Source organism: Carassius carassius, chromosome 21, assembly GCF_963082965.1.
Source record: "Carassius carassius chromosome 21, fCarCar2.1, whole genome shotgun sequence".
NCBI classification, from domain to species: Eukaryota; Metazoa; Chordata; class Actinopteri; order Cypriniformes; family Cyprinidae; genus Carassius; species Carassius carassius.
The window spans coordinates 20,150,326-20,174,267 of NC_081775.1; the positions used below are offsets into that span (position 1 = coordinate 20,150,326).

At 37.2% G+C, this 23,942-nt stretch overlaps 1 protein-coding gene and 1 long non-coding RNA gene across 6 annotated transcripts; one reads left to right on the forward strand and one right to left on the reverse strand.

Annotated features, from left to right (window-relative positions):
• Nucleotides 1-157: 157 nt before the first annotated feature.
• Nucleotides 158-14,254, reverse strand: dnmt3ba (DNA (cytosine-5-)-methyltransferase 3 beta, duplicate a). 5 transcript variants are annotated; one of them, XM_059503715.1, is made up of 26 exons: nucleotides 14,026-14,254; nucleotides 12,624-12,753; nucleotides 12,385-12,530; nucleotides 11,970-12,168; nucleotides 10,107-11,827; nucleotides 9,845-10,013; nucleotides 8,881-8,949; nucleotides 8,517-8,578; nucleotides 8,115-8,246; nucleotides 7,361-7,438; nucleotides 7,074-7,223; nucleotides 6,852-6,959; nucleotides 6,631-6,760; nucleotides 6,325-6,435; nucleotides 6,115-6,159; nucleotides 5,572-5,651; nucleotides 5,338-5,450; nucleotides 5,060-5,243; nucleotides 4,598-4,682; nucleotides 4,330-4,475; nucleotides 3,901-3,991; nucleotides 3,636-3,784; nucleotides 3,282-3,367; nucleotides 3,089-3,158; nucleotides 2,773-2,891; nucleotides 158-2,633 (listed from the first exon to the last, which is right to left on the reverse strand). In XM_059503715.1, exons 2-26 carry the CDS (start codon nucleotides 12,745-12,747, stop codon nucleotides 2,492-2,494), a joined length of 4,509 nt encoding a protein of 1,502 aa, XP_059359698.1. In that variant the 5' UTR covers nucleotides 12,748-12,753; nucleotides 14,026-14,254; the 3' UTR covers nucleotides 158-2,491. The 5 variants fall into 5 exon arrangements, with proteins under 5 accessions (XP_059359698.1, XP_059359697.1, XP_059359699.1 ...); XM_059503714.1 differs by lacking the exon at nucleotides 14,026-14,254 and having other exon boundaries at nucleotides 12,624-12,778; XM_059503716.1 differs by lacking the exons at nucleotides 8,881-8,949; nucleotides 14,026-14,254 and having other exon boundaries at nucleotides 12,624-12,778.
• Nucleotides 13,410-20,901, forward strand: LOC132097786 (uncharacterized). Its single transcript, XR_009422779.1, has 3 exons — nucleotides 13,410-13,481; nucleotides 19,588-19,665; nucleotides 20,413-20,901. It is a non-coding gene; the product is annotated as an uncharacterized LOC132097786 (long non-coding RNA).
• The last annotated feature ends 3,041 nt before the right edge of the window (nucleotides 20,902-23,942 follow it).

The following is a 23,942-nucleotide window of genomic DNA, read 5'->3' on the forward strand; positions in this document are numbered from 1 at the left end:
TTGAGTAATTCTCATCTCATGCTTCTTAGCACATTACTAAAACAGCAATAAAAAAACACATTTGACACATTGGTCTGAAGGAAGGAATGTTTAGTTTGGTAGGTTGATAAAACAATTAATTGGCAAAAAAAAAAAAAAAAAATCAGACAGATCAAAAAAGTTGGGTGCAGTTTATTTTTCTTCACTGATGTTAGTACAAGCATGAAATATTAAAGCTAGGTAAACAGACTATATCAAAAGATTAAAATAAAATCAGTCTTGTCAATCATCAGTCCAGGGAAATCATTCTAGATCTACATACATCATTAGCATATCATTTAGCACCAAAACACATCAGGGTTTTGAATGACCCATTCAAAAGAAAAAAAAAAAAATGTATTAAGGGCAATTTCAAGAGTACAAATATATTGTATATTCTGTTCACAAAGAATTGAATAAAAATAATCAAGTGTGACGCTAAAGATCACAGTCCTTTGAGGCCTGCTGGTGTTGAAAAGACCTGAGGAAGATATTCTTTATAACCATACCGCACCTCCAAAATTACACATGGACCATCATTTTACAAAAATCACATGTAACACAGCACCAACACAGTTCCTACTGGGAATTTCTAAAGCTTTGCTACAAGACATAGATATCCAGAAGGCATCAAGACGTAATCCAGTTAAATGATATTTCACCAAAAGCACACATAACACCTCAAGCTGGCCCATGCCTCACTAAAACTGGTTTAATCAAGCTTAGTTTGAGTAAGTTGGTATACATTTTTAGAAAACTACAAAAATTTAAAGATAAGCTTTGATTCATTTGACCAAACGTCCTCTTTTTCTCCCCAGACATGACCTAGATGGGATTTCTGAGTGACATAAAATGGATTTGTTTTCCTATTGTTTTTATACTTTAAGGTAATGACTGAAAATAAATCTGACCGATAGCATGCAGGTATAGTATATAATCAATTGATAGAAATCCATGCCAGAAAATGTCAGGAAAACAGATGATGTATGGTCACACTAGCTTTGACCGGTGACAGTCCGAACCACAAATCACCATGATCCACATAATGCTAAAAAAAATACACATGCTAAACAACTACAAAGAAAACATGGTATTTATACACACATTCTGACGCACCTAATTTCACACTGACAGTGGACCACAATTAATAACGAAATGTATCGAGACATTTCAAAGATATAATTTAGACACTTGAACTAGACAAAGTAGTCAAAATTATTCCATTTAAAGTAGTCTTAAGTCAAGCCAGTTACAATCAGTTTACAATTTCTTTTTTCTACATAAAAAAATAGCCTATCAGTTTGTAGGCACTTATTCAGAGTTTAAGCCCTTGATCACATTGCATCAATTTCGATAAAAAGGCTTCAGTTAACTCTCACTTGGATATTGTAGTATGCGAAATCCTCCCCAAAAATAACAAACAAATGCTGCAGTGACCACAGTTTCAGCCAACAGTTTAAAATCGGAAGTGCATACAGGTAACAAATGGGGCAAAATGAAAAACAAAATACTTAATGTTAAGGGTTGATGATCGGTTTCTTGTAAAATGATGATAGTGTGGACAACAATGCTTTAAAAATGCTCAAAAATAGTCTTAAAACAGCAGTGTTGCTCTGCAGATTTATTAAAAATGATAGATTACAAAAAAAAAAAAAAAAAAAAAGCTTTGGAAGGCTACTGTCAACTCCAATCTAACAGCCCAAGGTTTGAGTCAAATTGAATGGCACAGACAACATTTGTTCTTCTGAATACATGGAGCACTATAAGATTGCATGTATTCCTATGAAAAAAAAAACGCAGTTTAATTGAAACCCAAGTCATCTACGCTGTATATTAACATTCATTTCATTTAAATAGATGCTCCTTAATAGGAAAACATTTAAATGTTGACTTAGTACAGTTGTCATGATGGCCAAACATCCTGTATTATAAAACTGCACAGTGGACTGATAACATTACTATAATTTAAAAAATTCTAAAATGCAATATTTAACAACAGGACGTTTATTCCTAAAACACGGAAACGATTTAATGTAAAAATGTGCTCTAAAAAGATGACATAAGTTTAAAACTGCTAAACCAAACCAAACTAATATTAACTTATTAAATTATAAATAGGCATAAAGCGGCATTCCTCCAGACAATGAACAAATCACAGAATGGCACTGAGGTAGTGGGTGAAGTATCGTGTGGCTCTCTCCAGCATAAAAATCACTTTAAAATGTACAAGTTAAAAATGACAGTACTTAAAAAAATCCAATCCAAAAGTGGCTGTGCATTCCAAGAATAAATCATCAGGATAACATGCTTTCTGAACTTAAGAACAAATGCAACATTAAAATTTGGCAATATTCTGAGGTCAGAATCTGCAGGGAGAAGAGAAAAAAAACAAAACAAAAAAAAAACAAATTCATTTATCTGAGAGACTTAATTTGGACCTCCAGTGCCAGTGCTGCCTGGACCAGATGGTGGTTTACTCGCAAGCAAAGTAATCCTTCAAAGGGGCAAAGAGGTGTCGGATCACGGGAACGCTCCAGGACCGCCCAAGCAGCTTCTGCCTATGTCCTCGCCCCATATTATTCACATCGGTGTAATGCTTTGGAAACCCAAATATTCTGAAAAAAAAAAAATACAACTGTTTAGAGCCACATTAATGCCACTTTTTAACCAAACCCATTGAATTACTATATGCAAATTGCAAACCTGATATTGCTAAACTCAGAGTAAAATTTAGTTCATATAAATATACCTGACCTCTCCATTTCAGTGCACCAAAGATAGTCCTCTTTTCCATTCATGGTGACCGGCAGAGGCCCCATCTTCCCTTGTTTGATGGAGTTGGACTTGGTGGTGATAGTGCGAACTTTGCTGAACTGATGAAATCGAAATAAGATGTAATTGTTTTTGACATTCTACCATATAACTTAGTTAAACCTAGAGTCCTGACACTCATGTATATTTTCTAGGACTGCTGTAAACTAAAACTACAAATGAAAATTTGTATTTGTGCAATTCTTTTATTTCATTCACAAAATATCAACTTTTCTGTCAGAAGATACAATAAATTTACCATTGCGGTTCGTCCGACCTCCAGGCAGTCCTGCAGTTCTACTTTATCAGTGAGTGAAGTCGCAAGTGGTCTAAAAACACAAATTCACATTAATCTGTGCATACATCTATTACTGAACATGCAAACATGTCCATGAAGTTACACTTTATGTTTACAGATATGTGTGATTGTTTGTGTGCCCCTGCATTTATACCGGTTCATTCCAGGTAAATTTCCCCAGAAGTAGCGAGCCCTGTGGGCTGGGCTTACTTTCACAGCATCAATCATCACAGGATTACACTGGAAACAGATAAATGCATGATAATTCATAATCTACAACCACAACAACAATGATGGGATGGGAAGGGTTGGGATGGGAACACCATTGGTAAATAGCATGTATAAAGGTGCTTTGTCCACTTTTGGCAAAAGATTTTCCTATGCAAAGTTTGCATCAGGTTCAACATAATGTGTAAAAATAATCGACTTCTGTTCTGTGTAAGATCTGTTTCTAATGTGACCACACCTCTAACCTGGTGGGAAAAATAAAGAGAAAAAGTATTTTTACCTCCAGGAAACGACAGATATCAGCCTTGTCATGGGCACTCATGGCTACTACGTTCTCAAAGAGCCAGAAAAAGGGCCGATCATCATCCTCTCTCGGCCTCATCATAGTTAACATACGGTAATATTCAAAGAACAGCCGACCTGTGCCTTCTGAAAGAACATGAGAACTATGAAATATCCCTTTTTGAAACAGTTACACAAATCCATGCTCAGATTCAACTCTATTGAAAAGGTAACAAAGTACAAGAAAATGATAAACATCTTACCAAAAAGACCTTTTCTGGCTGGATTCACCATGGCCAGGTCATTACATGGACTTCCACCAATCAGGAGGTCAAATGGCCCCCACTCGGCCAGCTACAAAATGGTATGACAAAAAGGAAGCTTAAAAAAATGTTCTTTACACAGTGACTTGCCCTGGTTCCCCGTTGAAAAAAACAGCATATGCTGGTTAGGTATGTTTTGAAGCATAACCACTCCTGCTCAGGACCATCTTAGACCAGCAGTCATGCTTCAAACCATACCCAACCAAGGATATGCGTTTTTTTTAACATGGTTCTTACAGATATGAGAAAGACTTTATATAAAATAGCAATGTTTAGCCATTAAATCTAGTTAACTGTTAAAATCTTTAACTACTTGAAGAATGTATGTGAAATAAATTACTATATCTTGTGAAAAAGCTCAATACGTACATGTTTCCTTGTGATGGTCCGCACATCTTTCACATATTCAATCTGGCCCTCATGTTTGATCATCCCAACAGCAATGGAGTCTTCACAAATCTCAGAGGCAATGTAGCGCTCCACCTTAAAGCCCAAGTCTTTTAAGACCAGATAGCCTACAAAATAAAAGTGTGTATGAAGGTATGGAAAAAAATAAATAAATAAATAAAAAAAAATCACTGTGGTATAATTCACTGCTATTGCACAAACTTCAAGGTATATGAATACAAAAACATACCTGTTGCAATCCCATCAAACAGGGAGAGGACTCTGATTGCACGACGCTTATGAGCTGGAATAGAAGGATACACTCGGTGTGGCTCCTAAAATAAGGACAAAAACAGTGTTCTTCATATTAAAACATCATTCTGGTTTTCCATACTTGTTTGATCAGCATCTTATAATGATTTTTGAAGCATTATGAGACACAGATAACTGGAGTAATGGTTGATGAAAATACAGCTTTGACAAAGGAATTCAAACCGAATACATTCAATATTAAAACAGAAATATATTCTAACATAAAACGGTTATTTAAAAATGCAACAGCATTATTAATCAAAACAATATAAGTGAATAAATGCAGACTTAATAAAAAAAGTCCTATTAAACCTAAACTTTTAAATGGTCGTGTATAAGAAAAAAATCTGAATATGACCAGGTAGATATCTAACACAAGGAGTATAAGAATGACACTCACAAATTCAAAGGCACTGTTATTGGCGAAATACTCCTGGACACGAACACTCCAGTCAGGCCTGAGCTTGAGCACGCCGTAGCACTTAGAGGGCAGGCAAATGTAACAGCTCCATGGGTCAACCTCCTTCAGCTTATCAAACATCCCAGCTCCCACCAGCATATTCAAACAGTCTTTACAGAAACACCTAAACGTGGGGGAGAAAGAAAGTCTGTAAAACAACCTGTTATGATGGTTAACATCACATTAAGGTTTAAGATTGCATAAGTTTGAGTTCAAACCTGCAGCAGCTGGCATTTCCACAGAGAATGACCTCTTGTCCGGCGCAGCACACGGTGCAGTATGACTGATAGCCATCATCATCATACCTGTACAGTGTTTCTGTAAAGTTCTCCTACACAAATACAAAACATGCACATTAAAAAACAAAATGACACTCTGGGCACCAAATAGTAAGTAGCATATTAATTTTATGATTTTGCTCTAAACAGATTAAGACAAGAATCGATTCACACCTTGCACTTAAAACAAAGGCTTCCCTCAAAAAGTGGATGGAAAATTTCAGTGTTGGCAGTTCCACAGGACAGGCAGAAATCTGAGGAAAGAGAATAATTACCTTGCAATGAATTAAACTACACGACTGAGCAATGAGAATTCCCTTAAGGCAAAAATAAATTGCTAAAAACAAAATAATCAAATAAAAAGGTGTGATTTCATGTAGTGACAACTGTGAAAATATTGACAGCTGCAAGTACAAATTTAATCTGAAGTGTCCAATGAATCTACATGCCCTTTCCTATATTTCTTTTCTACAATATCATTTTATTTAAAAAATTATTTAAATATTTCATAACCATATTTCCACAATTCTACCATGACCTTTTAAACATTTCCTTAATTTTTTCCAGGCTGGGATATTCAGGGCACAATTTTAACAGTTCCTAATTTCTTCAGGTTTTCTGATTTGCCCAGCAGAAAGAAAAAAAAAAAAAAAAATGTTGATAAACCCTAGAATAATTTCATTAATAAACTCAAATTATGAATCTTAAGTGACATACCTTCAATGTTTCTGCCTTTAACGGTTACCTCATAGACCATTTGATCTGAAAAGAGGAAGACAAAACATAGGGGTTTGTTTTCTTACAAAAAAAATAAATAAAAAAAAATAAATAAAAATGTAAAAACCTAAAACAACAATAATCTACAGTTCAATGTTTTATGATCTTTGTGGCAAAGCTCGGGCCTTTACGCAGATTAATGTATCTCACCTCTGGTGTAATCTTGAGCTGACTGCCTGTTCTTGTAGACATACTTCCTCTTGGCTGGAGGCTGATAATCAGACACTGAAGAATCAGACTCCGTTTTACTGGCAGAGCTGTCTGTGAAATAGAAAACCAGAGGGCATTGTTGTGAAGAGCTTTTGCTATTTTTGACATGTCTGTGTATAGACCTAATTTTAAGATCAACGTGGAGTCACTCTGGTACTCTCTGTTATTATGGACTTCAAAACTGTTGTCAATATCCAACTTTTTTTTTTAAATTACAGATATTTTTCAGTTTTTTTTTTTACATACCCACAGGAGGCAAAAATCCATCAGGACCCATGGGCTGGAAGCCTCCAAATGCCCAATCCAGCATGGCCTTCACTTCTTCCCCTTTCTTCTCTGAGGGGGGGAAATTCTTTCCACAGCGCTCTGCTGCCAACTATACAACATTATAATGCAATATTAAAATATGAATAGAATAAGAACTGGTCATTGATTCTCAACCCTAGTTTAAGTATATTTCACTGTACCTCTAGGATTTGATAGATGGCATTCTTGTAGGTAGGCAGACCTTCATAGGACTTACTACAAAAGCACTTTGCAAACGCAGCGAAGGGCTGCAGTCCCTCTGTATGAATCTAAGATCAACAAGAGAAACATGCTTCAACATGAAACGGATCCTTTGAAGAATAAGGGGGAAAATATCTTTCAGATGAGAATCAGGGAAAAGAAAGCACGTAAAGACTCCTAACCTCTGAAAACATGCCATCTCCAAACCACTCCACGCGCCTCATAGACACAGGAAGCACCCGGCCCTTCCACACCACCACCAGTCCAGGCCACCAAGAGAAGCCTTTTACTTTTCCCCACACAAGCTCTCCAATGGCATAACCTTTTCCATCCTGCAGGGAGAGACAGGCAGTCAATACTAAATGCTACATTCATAACATGGATTTCTTGGATGTCCTAGATTAGTGAGAAACAAACATACACAAGTGGTCAGGTTTGAAATGAGGAAAGAAAGGGTTTAGAAACTTACGTGGTATGCTTGTTCTCTCTTTCCAGATCTGGGGCTTGGTGTCGAATTTGATGCAGATGAACGAGCATTGTTCTTAACCTACATTAGTGAGAAACAAACACCAAGGAAGAATACAAAGTATAAAGTGAATGCTTTTGAATTTAACAGTAAACATGTGGAAAGCACACACACACCCATAACACCCAATTTAAATGAAGTCTCCTGCTGAACTGTTTTTGCTAGCTTTTACAGTGCGAACTACTGAGAAAGTCTTGAAGCTTAAAGTGATTCACTTTAAGTTTGTTTAAATATTACCACAAAAAGTTTTTTTTTCTTGTCACACAATTTTTTTATCATGTATGTTAGTGTATCAGTACAGCATGCATGACACAACAAACAAGAAATCTTTATTTATTTGTAAAGCACTTTTTACAATACATATTGCTCTAAAGCAGCATAATAAAAAAATAATAATAATAAAAACACCATGGACAAGCAGATATAGAACGTTAGCAATGCAATTACAGAGGAAAAACAGACATGGACACATAGATACAGGTGGAACATCAGATGAGAATGAACACTCTGAAGGGCAATCTACCATCCGGAAAGAAAACCACAGGACTCATGCACACAGTCATAAAGTGGCATCCATCGCTTATGAAAACTGCTCAATGTAATACAGAGAGCGTGAAAGGGACAATGCTGAGGTAGACCCTCTACACCTGCGATAAGCCAGACAGACCACTGAATCTTGACCTGGGCAGGTACATACCACCTCTGGTTTGCCGTCCTTGTCTGGGTTCACCGGTTTGCTCCAGGTGCCTGTACCAGCTTGAAAGACTGTACGTTCTTGTGGTTTCTGCCGTAAGCTGCTCTCCCAACCATAAATCCCCCTAACGGAGCCCTACAGACCCATACATATCACAAATTACACACATATGCAGTCACTCGGGTCACATGACTCCTACATTGAAGTAATCAGTACCTGGATGCCAAATCGCAGATATGTAGAAAAGGAAAGAAAGATGTTAAATCAAGAGAGTGTTAGTGTGATGATATGGTTGTTTTGTCTCTGTGTGATTTTTTTCCCCTGTGATAACTAGTTGATCTTATCAGTCATAGTTTGCATCATCATCTCAATACAATGCCACAGTTGTTTTCCAGCTTTTATTACCTCATGCATCGTGCTATTAGTCCAGATATCATCATCGGCTCCATTTTTCCTTAAATCCATTTCTGTCGAAAAATAACATGTTTTAAAATAGTTCAATATAATAATCAAATATGAATGTATCGATTTTGAGGTGTATAAAAGAAGAGCACAGCAAACAATTAACATTACTTTGAGCCCAGACAAACAGAGCATATACATTTGCATTGTCAATCCAATTGATCAACTTTCTTTAGCATAGGGCGGAAGCAAAGGAAGAAAGTTCAGACCAACAGACATTTGCCACCAGAAGTGATTGAGATCATGAAGCATTATTCTGCAGCTGCTCTAGAACCTCTTAAACTCTTCTTAAGCATTTCATTCACACCTCTCTGACTGGTGATCTTCTCCAGTCGCACCACACACGGCTTCACTGTGACTGAGTGTTGAACCATCTCTGGAAAACAGCACATTGTTTTCATCAATCTAACCTGACTGGATCTGACTGGTTAGAACTTGATCTGCACTATAAAGCCATGCAAAAAATGTATATAGATTACAATTTTATCATTTTACTGTTTTTACTATGTAAAGTATATGACAGCACTAAATTAATCCGTGACAATTAATTGGGAGAGTAATAAAGTATTATGAGGAGAACCCTTTAGCACCCATGTTAATAACATGCAAGCCAGAAGACGTTTCTACATCTTCATGCGCTTTAATCCAGATATTAGTCTTGCAGAGCTAGACATCTGGCAGTCGGCATCACTTTACAGCTTTTCTGGCAAAGAACCGCCCACATAGGCATTTAACATAAGCAATACATCAAACCATCAATACACCCAGAAATTATGAAAATATTGAAGCCTCTTATGGTCTCGGCAGTGACCAATGAGCTGCTTCTCACAATGAAAAAGGGAAAGCCATCGTCAGCCTGCTCTGACATGATCTGATCCAAACATTTTCCTCAGCAATGGAACTTGAAACAGAACGTAATTAACCTTGCAAAGTCCAATAATTAGTCAAAGTTTTTAGTTCTTCCTCACAAGTGCTCATTGTAGAAGCCCTTTCCTTGAAAGCACAATTTGGTGTTCAGACAGACTAATAAAAAAAGCCTGTACATCCTAAATTCAAAAAAAAAAAAAAAAAAATTGATTATAGGAATCGCGAGCATTTTTCTTATGTGTAGGTTGATGTTTTTTTCAGGTTTGCCATTTTTGGAGGCTGAGGATATATGTCATTGTCAATGCGAATTGTTTTGGTGAAAATATTTTACCAGTGATTGCTGCTGCCATTTTTAATAAAAAAAAATAAAAATAAAAAGCAAGCAGGTCTTTAGGATAACTTACTTGATGTGCTACCTCTGTTTTTTTTCATTTGCCCATTTCTGATAGGTGATGTCTTGACTTCAGTGCGGTCTAGAGAAGAGTCATCATTGGAATCCAGCTCTTTTGTAAAATCTGTGTCACTATCCTCTGAACTATCATCCCAATAAGCAACATCTCCATTTTCAACAGCCTGCGAGCAAGTAAACTCATTAAACCACATGAAAATATTAAATACGATAAAAAAGACAGACAGACAGACGGATAGATAGAATGTACTTTATACCTGTGCAAAGATCTTTTCTGCTTCAAGAGATGGACAGGGCAAAATCAAAAAACAGAGGACAAGTCTCTTGAAGATGGATTCTGGTGGAAAAGTCTTGAGCACATTACACCAGTATTGCTCCAGAGGAAGGGTTGTGTCTTCTTCATCTTCTACAAGCTGATACTCCAAGAACTCATCCGTGAGTTTAGCAGAATCCTCAGATTTGGAGCAGATGCCAAATTGTACTGCAAGGTCAACTATACTCTTTCCTGTGACCTTCAATCTTCCAGCTGGGCTGAGGAGCTGTGAAATGCCCCTCAGGACACTATCGCTCAGAGGTAGACTGTCAGCGATGGAGGTTGTAAGAGTTTTGTAGAAAGCTAAACACTCATCATGAAACACATTAAAGGACTCTGCTAGCTCTTCTTCTCTGGCAGAGATGAAGTCTTCTACCACACCTCCAAGACTGAGCTCAGTAGCAGGAAGGCAGAATGTGGAGTTCTCCAGGATGGCTGGGTCTCGTTCCTTCAGGTAGCGTATGACCGCGTGGGGGCGAAGAAAGCTAGAGGCATACGAACGTAGGAGTCCACTTGCTTCTCTAAGGATCTGGACAAGATCGGCACGAACAGAGCCTTTGCTTTGTTGCAGGTGCTGCTCGAAGGCACGGAGTGGTCCAAGAGCATGATCCAGAAACATCAAGGTGATCCTAATTTTAGGATTCTCCAACTGCGAACAAATTTGCTTAGCTTTATCATTATTTTCATCGCAGGAAGTGAAGTATGAAACCAAATCACTCCACATTTCAAGCATCCTTTGAACGAGCACACAAAACTCCTCACAACTCTGTGAGAGGGGAGCGCTGGTGTCTTTTAGTCCTTCAATGCCCGCAAACAGCACCTTGATGTTGTCGTTGCTGGTGGAACAAGTTGAGAAGTGTTCATAGATGTTGGCAATAAGTTCCTGAACCTGACTGGAGTGAGCTCGTAGGCCAGCACTGCAGGCAGAGTTAGGTATGCTGTAAAGTCCTCCGAGATCAATCACCCGTGGGTTGAGCTCCTGGATGTGCGTCACAACACTTCCTGAGGTCTGTTCTTGGTCATTAACATAGAAAGCAACCATGTTGCCAGCAGGAAGCTCAAATTTTTGAAGGACACTGTGTAAGCATCCAGATACAGAGCTACCATCTTCAGCCTGAAAGACATCAAGGAGTCGGATACAATACCTTGCTCGCTTTTCCTCAAAAAAGCCCACTAGCACCACATGGCAGGAGGTCCTTTCTCTGCTTTCTGCATCAAGTGGCACCTGCCCATATATATAGATACAGTAGGGATTCATCTTACAAGCAGAAACAATATCATTTGGATAATTTAGGCCGAGGACGTAGCTTGCAGTACGCTGGGAGACCTTGTTGATCCTTGAGGGTAAACTGGAGAGGCAATGGTTTTGAATAAAAAGAAGCATGGTTTCACTAAAGGGAATAGAGTTTTCTATCTTTTTTCTGCCAGATGAATTTAATCCTCCCATCTCACGCTTCATATGCTTCGGAGTTTGCTGGTGACGCTTCAGATCGAAAAAACCATGTAGAATGACATTGTAGTCACACAAAGTGCAATAAGCACAGTTGTCACCCATATGGCTGGGTCTGATCCACTTGAAGGTTCTTTCCCATTTAGAATCGTAAGTCAAAGGTTGTTTCCTTCCATTCAGTTCCATGTCTTTGTCAGACTCGTCTCTTACTCTGCCTGTATAAAATGGAAAACAAGTTACATTAGTGATGTGATGGAATATTACATTTATTTCAACATTTTCCCTGATTGTGGGGAAAATTAATCAAATAAAACCATAATAAAATAAATAAATAAAACTGAATAAACAATGGCTCACCAGATTCACGTGGATTTTTCCAGGATCTTGGAGACTTAACAGGTTCATCTACCTGTACAATATCCTGACCATTACGAGCTTCAACTGGGTTGTACTCTCTCCCTTGTCTCTCATTGGCAAAGAAAAATTTCCTGAACCATTTGAGAAAGGTGAAATTGGGTCTAAACTTTCCTGTGAGAAGCTGCTTCACAGGGACTTGCTGAAAGAGGCATCAAAAATTGAGAAGAAAATGTAGTGTGAAGAGTTGACAACCTTCTCAAATTATACAAGATTCACATTTAAATATCTAGAGTGTAGTACTACAAGTCTGTAGAATAACAGAACAACCAAACTGACAAATATCAGCTTAAACATTTATATTTTTATACACAATAGGATTCATGAGGTTAAAAGAATAGATTCAGGTTAACCTCACCTGTTTTATTCCTGTTTTTTGGAAAGCCGCCTGCAGAAGGCTGTAGTTCTGTTTAAAATCAGTCCCCTTTTGGGACTCAAACTTTACTTTGCTCATGTCGATGGACCCTGGGAAGAGCAAGTCCATAAGCTGGCAAAAACATGCACCTTTATAAAAAAAAAAGAAAAAAAGATTGTGTAAATTCAGTTTCAAGCTGTTGGCAATGTGTAGATAGTAACAAAATATAATTTAAGCAGTACCTGAACGACATTGCTCCACTTGAGTAAAATGAGTCTGTAATGTTTCATTGATCCAGGACAAAACTTCATAGCGACTGCACTTGTCATCAGGGTTATTGGGGTCCAGACTAACATTCATAGCCATCTTATGCTTTCATAAGCAAAATAACAATGTGAAACTGCAGTTAGAAGCAATAAATCATAAACAAAGGTAAATAACAATAGTAAACCAGTTACTAAGGAACTTTGTACACATACATATATTGACGTTACTAAGTTAAAAATTTTAAAATTCTTAAGTTTAAGTTACCTTTAGATAGGTGTATAATGTGAAGTTAATCTTAATTTAAAAATAATGAATTATATCATGTAAAGTTACATGTGAGATAAATTTTGAGGTTAATTTAAAAGGCATAATGTTTAATACATATTTTGTAGTCTAATCTGGTTCATTTTGGACTTCCTCAAAACTGAAAAGACTACAGCCTCTCTCTTGCGTCAGTTTGAGTTCAACAACTCCTCCCCAGTTCACGAAAATCTCGCGGGGCAATTTTTGCCGCGAATACTGCACGCTTAAATCTAGCTTTCACTTCAACAGGTTTAGCCAGTGACAACAACTAGAAACACCCTGAATCTCAAACAATGAGCTCAATTAATCTAATGAAAGCAATGAAATAAACACGTATAAGAAACATACCGGTGGATGCATTTAACGTTAGATATTTAGCGGTTGATTTATTGGTGGGGTGACAATTGTATTTAATTGTATTAGCATGCGATTATTATTTTTTTTTTACCTTGGCAGTGACCCTTACTGTCTTTTTGGACCTTTTCAAAAACAATTGGATTCACGATAACGAAACTGACGTGTGGTTTTAAGTAAGTCCTTAACTCAGATGTAATCAGCTAACATGCAGTACAAATCATGTTTGCTAATAATGACAATTCAGTAAATCCTTTTCATTGATAAACCTTAAGCGTGTTCTCGTTTTTTTAAGACCGGTTGCCTTTGTTAGTATGTCTTTGTGTAGCTGTAATGGTCGATCAGATACAGATAAACTATGGGAACGTGAAACATAAGAATGGTTTCTGTTTCAGTATAATCGTAACTCGTCACAAAACATGACAAATCGAAAAGTGCATTTAAAAACATCAAATATGTCCTACCTTTTTTGTACCTTGGTCCCAAGACCTCGCTACTCCCCAGTCTACAATGTAATCCCCAATCTAGCCAGTGCCTTCCCCCAACATATGCATTGTCCTACACGGATTGGCCTTTACAATCCAAAGTAGGAGGTCCTATACTGCATTAGCTAGCTAGCTGAGATTCTCACGTACGAAATAGCGTGTCGTTTTTCGGTGACAATGGCATTTTCACGTCAAGACAGATACAGATGTGAAATATAAGTTTGAACTAACTTACCGTGTGTCAGTTAATTAATTCGTAACCGTTAGCGATAACTCTCATGCCAAGAACGGAAATCCCGATTTTTTTTTAATCGCAGTTTACAAATATCCATATCAGTTGAATACATCGTTTTCTGTTAAAAACACATAAGCCCTATTTTGAACATTACGATTATACTCGATTATACTACGATTATACAAATTATATGTGAAATAATTAAAATAAATAAATAAATGCAACGAAGTTTTACAAGTACTTTTGTAACGCAGAACTAATGATGCATACTTAATCTTATTAAATGAACTGTCGATACAATTAAGACGGGAAGTGATTAATAGATTGAACACAAACGAAAGCCACGTGACAGTCACAAACGTTGGTGAACGGTATTTAATTGAATGTATTTACTTTCGTAAATTTTGGATTATTTTGTATATCAGTAGCATCAGTGATCAAACATAGGCTACATTAGAATAATAGCTTTTTTGGTCAAAAGCACATAAAGCGTACGGTTAAAGTGTTTTCCAATAACGTCACTTATGGCTCCAATATCAAACAAAAAGAGGTTAAGACTCTGAAATGGCGGGCTGTGAGTCGTGAGTTGAACGCGTGTTGATATGGCGCCAGAAAAGGCTCGGGAAAGGGGCTTGTTTTTCACCGCCTAAAATGGCGGGGCAATTGGTTCTGCAGTCTGCAATTGGCGACCCTGTAAATTTATAAATCTCAATTTAGTCCACTGTTTGCGACCAATCTGTTCACATTCAGCCACACATCAACACATAATTAGTGTTTTCCTTTCTATTCTGAGAGACAATTAAACCAATCTCGGGCAAACTGCTTTTTATAATAAAAATAGATATTGGCGCTTGAAGAGAAACAGTCTAAATGTATCAGAAGTGATAAAAGCAAAACCCCCCTTAGTTTAACACAAAGTCATTAGCATGTTAATGCTTAAAATGTCAATTTAAAAAGCAAGAAGTAAGAAAAGTAGTTAAGATTTACCCAGTTTGACAGAGTTTAGTTTGGTTTGGAGAAGATCCCTTTAAAATGCAATAGTATTTTTGTTTCAAGGTCGATAATTTGTTTAAAGGCAAAGCAGCAGGACAATCAGGACAGGTAAGCCTCCACCCATGAAAAACAGAACATGAATTGTTTCTCACTTACTCTCTCTTTCTTTCACTCACTATTTACCCTTTTTACTTGCTCTTTCACAAATACATTTTGATGCCGTTTTGTGCAAAGTGTATTATTCTAACAGATCTAGGAAGACGGCTATTGTCCATTTTTCCAACGAAGCTTTGTGGCAGTGTCAAAACTCTAAGCATTACAACCAATATTAACACAATAAACACAGAGTTTGGGGCGAGGCTATCTGCCTTTCTAACAAATGGAATTTGGGAAACCTGTTTGAAAACAACTGTTTTGCAGATCTGTTGTTGATCTTGCTGATTGCAGCTAAGGTTTGAATTACATTATGAGATAGGAATTCAGAAAGACATTGTAATGATAAACGGTCAGGGTTTAGAAAATGCTTAAGTTTTACTGACCACTTCTATATTCTTTCTAAACCGCTTTAGCAATGAAGAGAATCTGCAGCTTTAACCTTTGTGGTAAAACAACAGATTGGAAATTAGTAAATTGAAAAAGCTTATTACAAGATGGAACAGGATCTAAAAGCAACATAGGCAACATGTGTTTTAATGTTTATGTTAAATTATTAATGTTGACTGTGGAATACGGAAACATAAACTGAATTGAGTTCCTTATCAGAAGTGAAAGAGGTAGTCAGCGATCCCTATCATGCTCGCTGCTCGACAAAACAACAGTGGTCTTTATCTTCTCGCCTTCCTGTCCCCTCCAGATGTGTGCTGTTTGAAACTGAAAATAATGGTTTCACTACGACATACCTTAAACCCACACATAAATCTCTCTAATGCATATTTCACAATGTGTCTTGGCATGCCTGAGAAAACGACGATTTAACGTATGTTTGAAGCATACTTTTTCTCTTGTAATTATTCTTGTAAAGTTTAAGTCAACCAAGTGCACATCAATGAAAGGTTTTTTGGGGGGGGGTTAAGTTTCAGTTTATTGTAATTGCGTAAAAAATATCTTCACAAAAAAATCTCCACTTGAGCTCTTTTTCTTTTTTTTTTGATGGAGTGTCTCAAACAATACAGACTGAGTAGCTTTAAAAATAGCAGCAAAATGAAAAGGGCTATCTACCAGGAATGCTCCAATCTCACCCTCAGCTATAAATGAACCGCAGATCTCAGACAGCTCATCACAACACTGACCTCGCTATTGAGATGACAAATCCTATCTTACTCGGTGCTAGTCAAGCCTGATCTAGACCACAGCAGGGTCAGAGGGGTCAAGGTAGGCTTTGTGTTATCAAGAAGCAACACACTGTGAGTGACAGGAAAGAGTGAGTCTGGTTCTAACCTCAGGAAAGATAAATTTTGCTTGAAAAATAGCTGCCGACTGGAGTTTGTTGATTTCAGTCACATTAGTTAAATTTCACAAGCAAAATAATATTTGGGGATTTCCATTTATTGTCATTAGTGTAGTGATGAATTAAGCACAGGTACACAGAAGTCACTTTCTAACTGAGCTTTCTATTGGTCAATTTTGCAAATAATGAGTCATGGGAGGTTTGAGCAGTTTTAGGTTTTGAAGCTTTCAAAATATCAGCTGAGAAAAAAGTATATGTTCTTAAGGCAATTTTGTGTTTTTAAAGGGAGAGGATGGGGTAAAACCCCTGCAAGAAAGACCAAGGAATATTAATGAGAGCTGTAAGCAACAGAGAGGGGGAAAAGACAGAAAACAATACTAGAGGTCAGGTCCTGACAGATGCGATCAAACTCATCACAAGCTCCCAGGATAAGGGAACTCACAGCCACAACAGGGGGTCACACTGCACTTGTCACAGCCAATCAGACACAACCACAGCATGAGCGCTGCCTGTGTTTGTGTCTCCTTGCTGTTAGACTTTTCTAGCCAATCATCTTGATTGATTTTGGGTTTGACTGACAGGGTTGAGGGAAGGAATTGAAAAGCATGTAATGGAGCAAGTGTTGTAAACTGCTCTGGACAGGTGACAAAATCACTTTGTGTGTATTTTTAATTTATTAATTTATATGTGGGATTTAACTTTTTTTTTTATCCTAACATTCATGAATATGAGGGTGATGTGTCAGAAATGATCCAACTATCACCTCCAAAATGTTTCCAGGTAGCATAAATAAAGTTGATTTCTGACACCATGAGTGTTTATATGTGTATTTTTCAGTACTACACTAGTGCAGCTTTTAGTTAAAGCAGACACGAATATTGTTAATGTGTGACTGAGTTTGTTCATCCGGAAGGTTGTAAACTGGGGCCAAGAGGGTCATAAACACACTTTGGCTTTGAGGTCATTGTGTTATTCTTCAGTAGGTTCACCATACGGTTTAGAGCAGGGGTGTCAAACTTAGTTCCTGGTGTCTGCAGACCTGTAGTGTTTATTTCCAACACACATATGTAGTTTTTCCAAAAAGCTTGATGGATTTGATTAGCCGGATCAGGTGCGTATAGGGTTGAATTTGAACCCTGCAGGGCTGTGGCCCTCTAGGAACTTAGTTTGACAAAAACATTTACATACAGGGCTACATTTCACAAGTGTTCTATTTATTATTATTTACCTAATGCTGTTTCATCATATCCAAAGAGAGACATTTATTTTTATCTAAAACCATGTGGCAAACACATGGCTATTGTGTAGCCAGTTACTTCCTCTCACAGAACAACTCCACCTGCTTGAAAAATGTGCTTCGAAAGCACAATGTATAGCACGGTTAAAATATACATAGAGCGACCTCTATTGGACATGTATTTTCATTACAACATCTGTTTTTAAAGCCTACTTCACACGCAGGCAGTTTCATCCGTTTTCTCACGAAATGTTCAGTTGACTCTGAAAAATAAAGGTACCTTTTTTTTTTTTTGAAGAACCTTTAATATTCATGCAACCTTTCCACTGCACGAAAGGTTACTTAAGCTTTTTTAATGTTCTTCATACCAAGAGTGTATGAGTGTGTAGAGTCGATATAACCATTTATTTAAAATAAATAATAATAGATAAAATATTAAATAACAATATATAACGACTAAAAAACAGCCTAACCCTAATAGGCTAATAATATTAATAGTAATAATAATGCTAACATTAATAATAAATAATAATTATTATTACTAATTATAATTATATTATTAATGTATTTGTCATTAATAATAATAATAATAATTATTATTATTGTTATCACAATAAATCATTACAAATAAAACATTTCAGCAGTAACTTTGATCACTTCCTCTGCAGGATCCCTATTGTGCTCCGGCCACAATACTCTGCTGCACCCCCAGAAGTCAAACACACACACACACACACACACACACATACAGACACACCACCACCACCAAGGCACTGACCTTGAGTAGCCATGGCAACCTCTTTGCTCCACATGAAGCATCACTAAAGTAAATAGGCATGCATACACAGACTTACACCTTTGTATAAGTATATTTAACAGGCTACAATATGAACTCCAAATATAGTAAGTTTATGGAACAAAGAGAATAATATACATTTATGCAAGGTAGAAAACTGTGATTTGCAATAGCTTATTGCAAAGTAATTCAATGTAAAAAAAAAAACATGAGGTTAAGTGAGGTCAATATGTCGAGATAGAAGATTTGAAATGAGCCTATAGTTGATCATTTCATAAGGACCGCAGGATAACATTTCTGATGTATGTATCAATAATTCTGCTGCAAAGATTTTTAAGCTGCTGTAGTCTTAAAATGAGTAAAGTGATTCTGCTTTTCGAGACAAAATGAAACATTACAGTCTGTTGCATTTCATTCTTTTATTGTTGGTTCTAGTTGTTCACATTTCAATAAACTACTACCATGCTGTTTATGTGATATCTGGTGTGAGGAAAATGTGTTAGCTTGTTACTCTTGCAGAAGAAAAGAGTCCTTTTTATATGTTTGCGTCATTCTAATTAACAGAAGTCAGTCTTAATTAACAAAAGTCTTTGTATGATATGATTCATAAGCGAGTGGTTGTTTGGAACTATTTTTGCCTCTAAAACCCTTATAAGCATGTTGTCAAGACGACAAGGTTGATCCTTAAATAACTGTTTAAGTTAAGTGCATAATAATGAAAGTTTCAAAAAGCCCAGAATCAAAAAAGAAAAAAACATTAGATTAAAAACATTGTTTTTATTTAAAAAAAAATTAAATCTTACTTTTTATACTACAAAATAAATCTTTTTAATATAAAATACTGTTTTGACTATAGTCAATGGTTTTTAATACTTTAGCAAAAAAGTGAGGCTTAGCAGAGAGTTTGTGTGACAGGTAGTCTGACCAATCATAACGCCGAATTCGACATTTATGTCCTGCAAAAAAAACTAAAATAAAATTACTGTCGGTGAACCTGATGTTGAAAAATGATGTGTGTTGACGTCTTTCCACAGTTAAAACAAGATACCTTCTGTTGTTCATTTTTATTTCATGGTATAAATATTAAAGAGGAAGAGATGATTGGTTCACAAGCTGCTCAAACTGAGGCCCTACAATCAAGACACATGATTAAAGAACCACAAAATGGTAAATTGTTTGAATTTCTTTAAAAAAAAATGACTAAATTGGAAAGCTAAGGTTTTGATTCATACCTAAAGTAGCCTGTTTGGTCTTGTTTGTCTGCACTTTGTTAGTTTTCTCTTTGCTCCACGATGTATATTTCACTGCCTGAGAGCATGATGTGTGACGTGAGAGTGGCATGGCATACAGTAATGAGGGGGGGGGGGGACTTTGTTTACTGTACTATTACCGTAAATGCAATTTTTATGATCTATCTATCTATCTATCTATCTATCTATCTATCTATCTATCTATCTATCTGTCTATTCTCATTGCCTGATTTGCACCTTTCTCTGTTTCTGTGCTTCTAACCCCATGTGTCATAGTTGTCACAGATGCTTATAATGGTGTCAGGAACTGTAGATACTGAAGTCCAGAGACTCTGTCAGTCAGCCAGTCTTCACATATGGTGCCCTCTACACACCCACACACAGGCGGGTCGAAGCTGCTGTGGGTTTAAAATGCACACAGATATGTAAACATACATACAGTATTTACCCAACTGCAAACATGTTGCTTTGTCAGTTATCATCACTGTCCATCAAGAGTTCAGACCTGTCCCATTAGTGAAGACCTCCCTCCTTCTCGATCTTCTGTCTCTGCTTCTCACCCTTTCACTGCTCATTTCCTGTTACTTGGTTACCGGTTGCCTTGAACTGCTTGGGCCAATTCCGTTGCCATGGTGACCATGCCCATTCTGTCGTTTCCCAACAGCCTCTTGGCTCTCCTGTCCTGACGTTCCCCACTGCCCCCCAGCCTGCGCGCTCAGGCCCTGGCCCACCCTGCGCTGATGTCCCACGAGGCTGTCTGTGTGTGTTTGTCTGCGTGTGTTCATGTGCTAGCTCCCACCCCCTCACTTCTTCCTCAGTTTGGACGACAAACAGACCGACCACCTCCCTGTTCAGGCAATTTAACACCTGCTGAAGAATTCAGGGCTTATCTGCATAAAGACATGGGAGGGAGACAAAGACTGAGTGAGATGCATAACTGGAAACAACAATTCGTAGTTATTTAGAACGGTCTATCCGAATTTTGATCCAACACTGGATAAAAGGTACAATTCTGGGAGTCTTCCATGACCTGAATTGAATAAATCCCTGATTTAAAGTCAAATTATGCTACTGAGTTTGATTTTGTTGTTGATGATGTTCTAAACTGTTCAGAATAGAGCACAGGAGAGTCCTGATGCACTGCTTTAGTACACATTTTAATAAATAAAAAATGGTCAGCTTGGTCATTTTTCTGAAAGTGTTTCCATATAAAGTAAATGTATAGAATAAACCCTTTGTATCTATCTAGTTCAGCAGCTTTTAGACAAAAACACACTGCATTGTGAGTGAAGTTCCTTGGCCAAACTTAAGGTGGCAGCAGCGAATAGATCATCAGTCAACTTCTCATCAGGCATCAAGTAAGAAATATTAATGTTCATCATCAGCATTTAAACTTCATCTGATTCAGCACTGCCCACATGTTTTCTCTTAATCTCTCTGGTTTCCTTTCTCAATCTTTAATTCTTTTAGGTCCCCTTAGATTGGTAAAATGTTCATTTTTATGCGAAAGAGCCAAACCAGCCCAGGCACGGGATATGATGAATGGAGCAGGGACTTCAAGTTATATGAAAGGCATAGTTCACCCAAAACTACAATTCTGTCATGCTGTTGCAAACCTTCTATCCTTGAAGAATTTATCAGCTGTTATTCAAGTCAGTGGGGTCCAATACAACATCATCTTCATACAGGTATGTTCAGAATGGAGCAGCAGGCTGAATAAATGATGACAGAAGTCTTCAAGGCTTCTCTTTAATTTATACACAAAGTCAGAGTGCATCCCACTAAACATTTCACAACCAGTTTGAGACTACATCTGCTTGACACTAATCACCACAGTTAGAGAGCAAGGCTTGCTGTTGTAAGGCTGAGATGAGTCATGTGACTCTTTGAGGGACCTAAAAGAGGAGAGATTGCTTCTTCCAAGCCTCCTTCCCTCCTCCAGTTCTAAATGACAAGGTTCATCATTGTCCTCCTGTGAAGGGGGAAGGGGAGAGTATTAAGGGGTGTTTAATTATGAACCAGGGGCTTATTAACAATGTGAAATGATAAATCCCCTTCCTACGCAAATGCACACACCCCCTCCTTCTTTTCATCCCACCAGCTGATCCTGATGTAATTTGGCCATGGGGTGTTCCGGCAACAATCTAAGGGGGCAAAGGTTAAGAAAGTCAAATGATCTTATAAGGGACAGAAGATAGATTTACACATGCTGTCAATATAATAGCCTATTGACACCCCAGGAATCACATATCTCATATCTTATTTTATTGCTGTTTCCATAGCTAGTTTAATACGTAAATCTATATTCACACAGATGTGACTGGATATATGTGCAAAATGCTGTGGATGTACAGAGAGAAAACTTAAGTGATCAACTGAAAGGAAGATAAGGATGAGAAGAAACTGAGGTAAAGGAGGACAAAAAAGATGGAAGAGAGAGAGGAATGAAGAGAAGAGAGGGAGAGATTAAAAGAAAAAGGGTGGCTGTTTTTTTCTCCTAAGCTAAGTTCTAAGCTAATGCGCAGCTTTAGTTACACCCACCCTGAGCCGGCAAATATAAGCAGCAGAGTGCACACACACACACACACACACACACACACATCCATACAAAACGGCTGCCTCCTCTGCACTGGCACCGTAATCCCTTCTCTCCATTCACTTCTGCACACACATACTCTCAATGGGAGTGAGATACACCCTTTGTTGCTGTAAAAGAGACCTGGCATGCTGAAGCCATAGGCTGGTGATGCACACTGTGCGTGTGGCCAAAACGAAGAGAGAAACATAGAAAGGGAATGACACGGGAACATAAACTCATAGAAACACATGCAAAAGGACAAAAATAAGAGTGTTCACTCCAGTGCCAGTACGTGTAATCATAGCCAGAAGGCATGATGAATGTAGAAATGTTAGGGTAAGCTCTGCTTTTAACCTCCGTGCCTGTCAGCTATTAGTCATGTGAGCTTATCTGCTAACTCCGAAAGAATGCTCAGGCCTGAAACAGACCAATCACAGGCCGGACCTGGAATATGCACATCTCCGTCCAGAGTTCAGTCAAAATGATGAAACTAAGAGAAATTCACACCTGAATAGCATATTACAGCGAGAGTTTGTACAGAGGTGTACACCAGTGTGGTTACAGTTCTCGAAGCTTAATTATGGCTTATTTTAAAAGAAATAACAACATTTAATTTCAAGTGGGAAATAACTGGCCATATTCAATACGTCTGAATGATTAAATCTAATTAGATTTTAATTATACTCTGTTTGTCTCATAAAAATACAATAAAATGAAAAATTATATATTTTACACTGACTTCAAACTTAAACTCAAACTATGCTATAATACCTGTCAAGAAATGAAATGGACCTTAATAAGTCTACCTGTGGAATAACCATATGTGGGTCAGTATGTGTGCCTTTTGGTGTCCTGTATACATAACTCATTTGGCATGCTAACTTAACATAAAAATTACTATGAAAGGGTGTGTTATATTAGGTTAAATTTTAATATTCATTAAATAGATTTTTTTTGTGTGTGTGTGTAAGAGGGTGCATGTTATTTTGCTATGTGTGTCCCATGCACTGCTCATTAATCATAGTAGAATATTGTCAAATCATAAAATAAAAAAATCTAGTAATATTTTGTTAAATACGAGAATACTGAATTTGAGTGTATAAATCATTTTGTAATAAAAAATATATTTTTATTTAATAAAAAAGAAGAGTTTGTCCATGTATCTTGAATGGTTGCCCACCCTGACCTATTAGGGAATCCGTCCCTTTAAGAAAAGGCCATCCCCTTTAGTGACATCAGGACAGCAGATTTATTTATTTATTTAATTAATTAATTATTTTTTGATTGCTTGGGAATTTCAACTGTGGGATGAGGTTAGTAAGTTGGTAACTTTTCAACTGACAAATTTTCTTCTTATGAGTTTGATTACTTGCTTTTTACATATCCACCCTTTAGTCATAGAATATTCCAGAAGTGATTTGAATACAGTATTTTCAAAATATGTACAGTACGTATAAATATACCAAATTCTCTTCAAGGACCAGACTAAATATTTAGCTAGTCACAGTTTGTGGTAAACTAATATGCTAACTGAAGTTCAATCTGTCCACCCTGTCGGCCACTTCGACTCTATTTATTTATTTATTTATTTTTTTTTTTACAATTTTATAGATTTA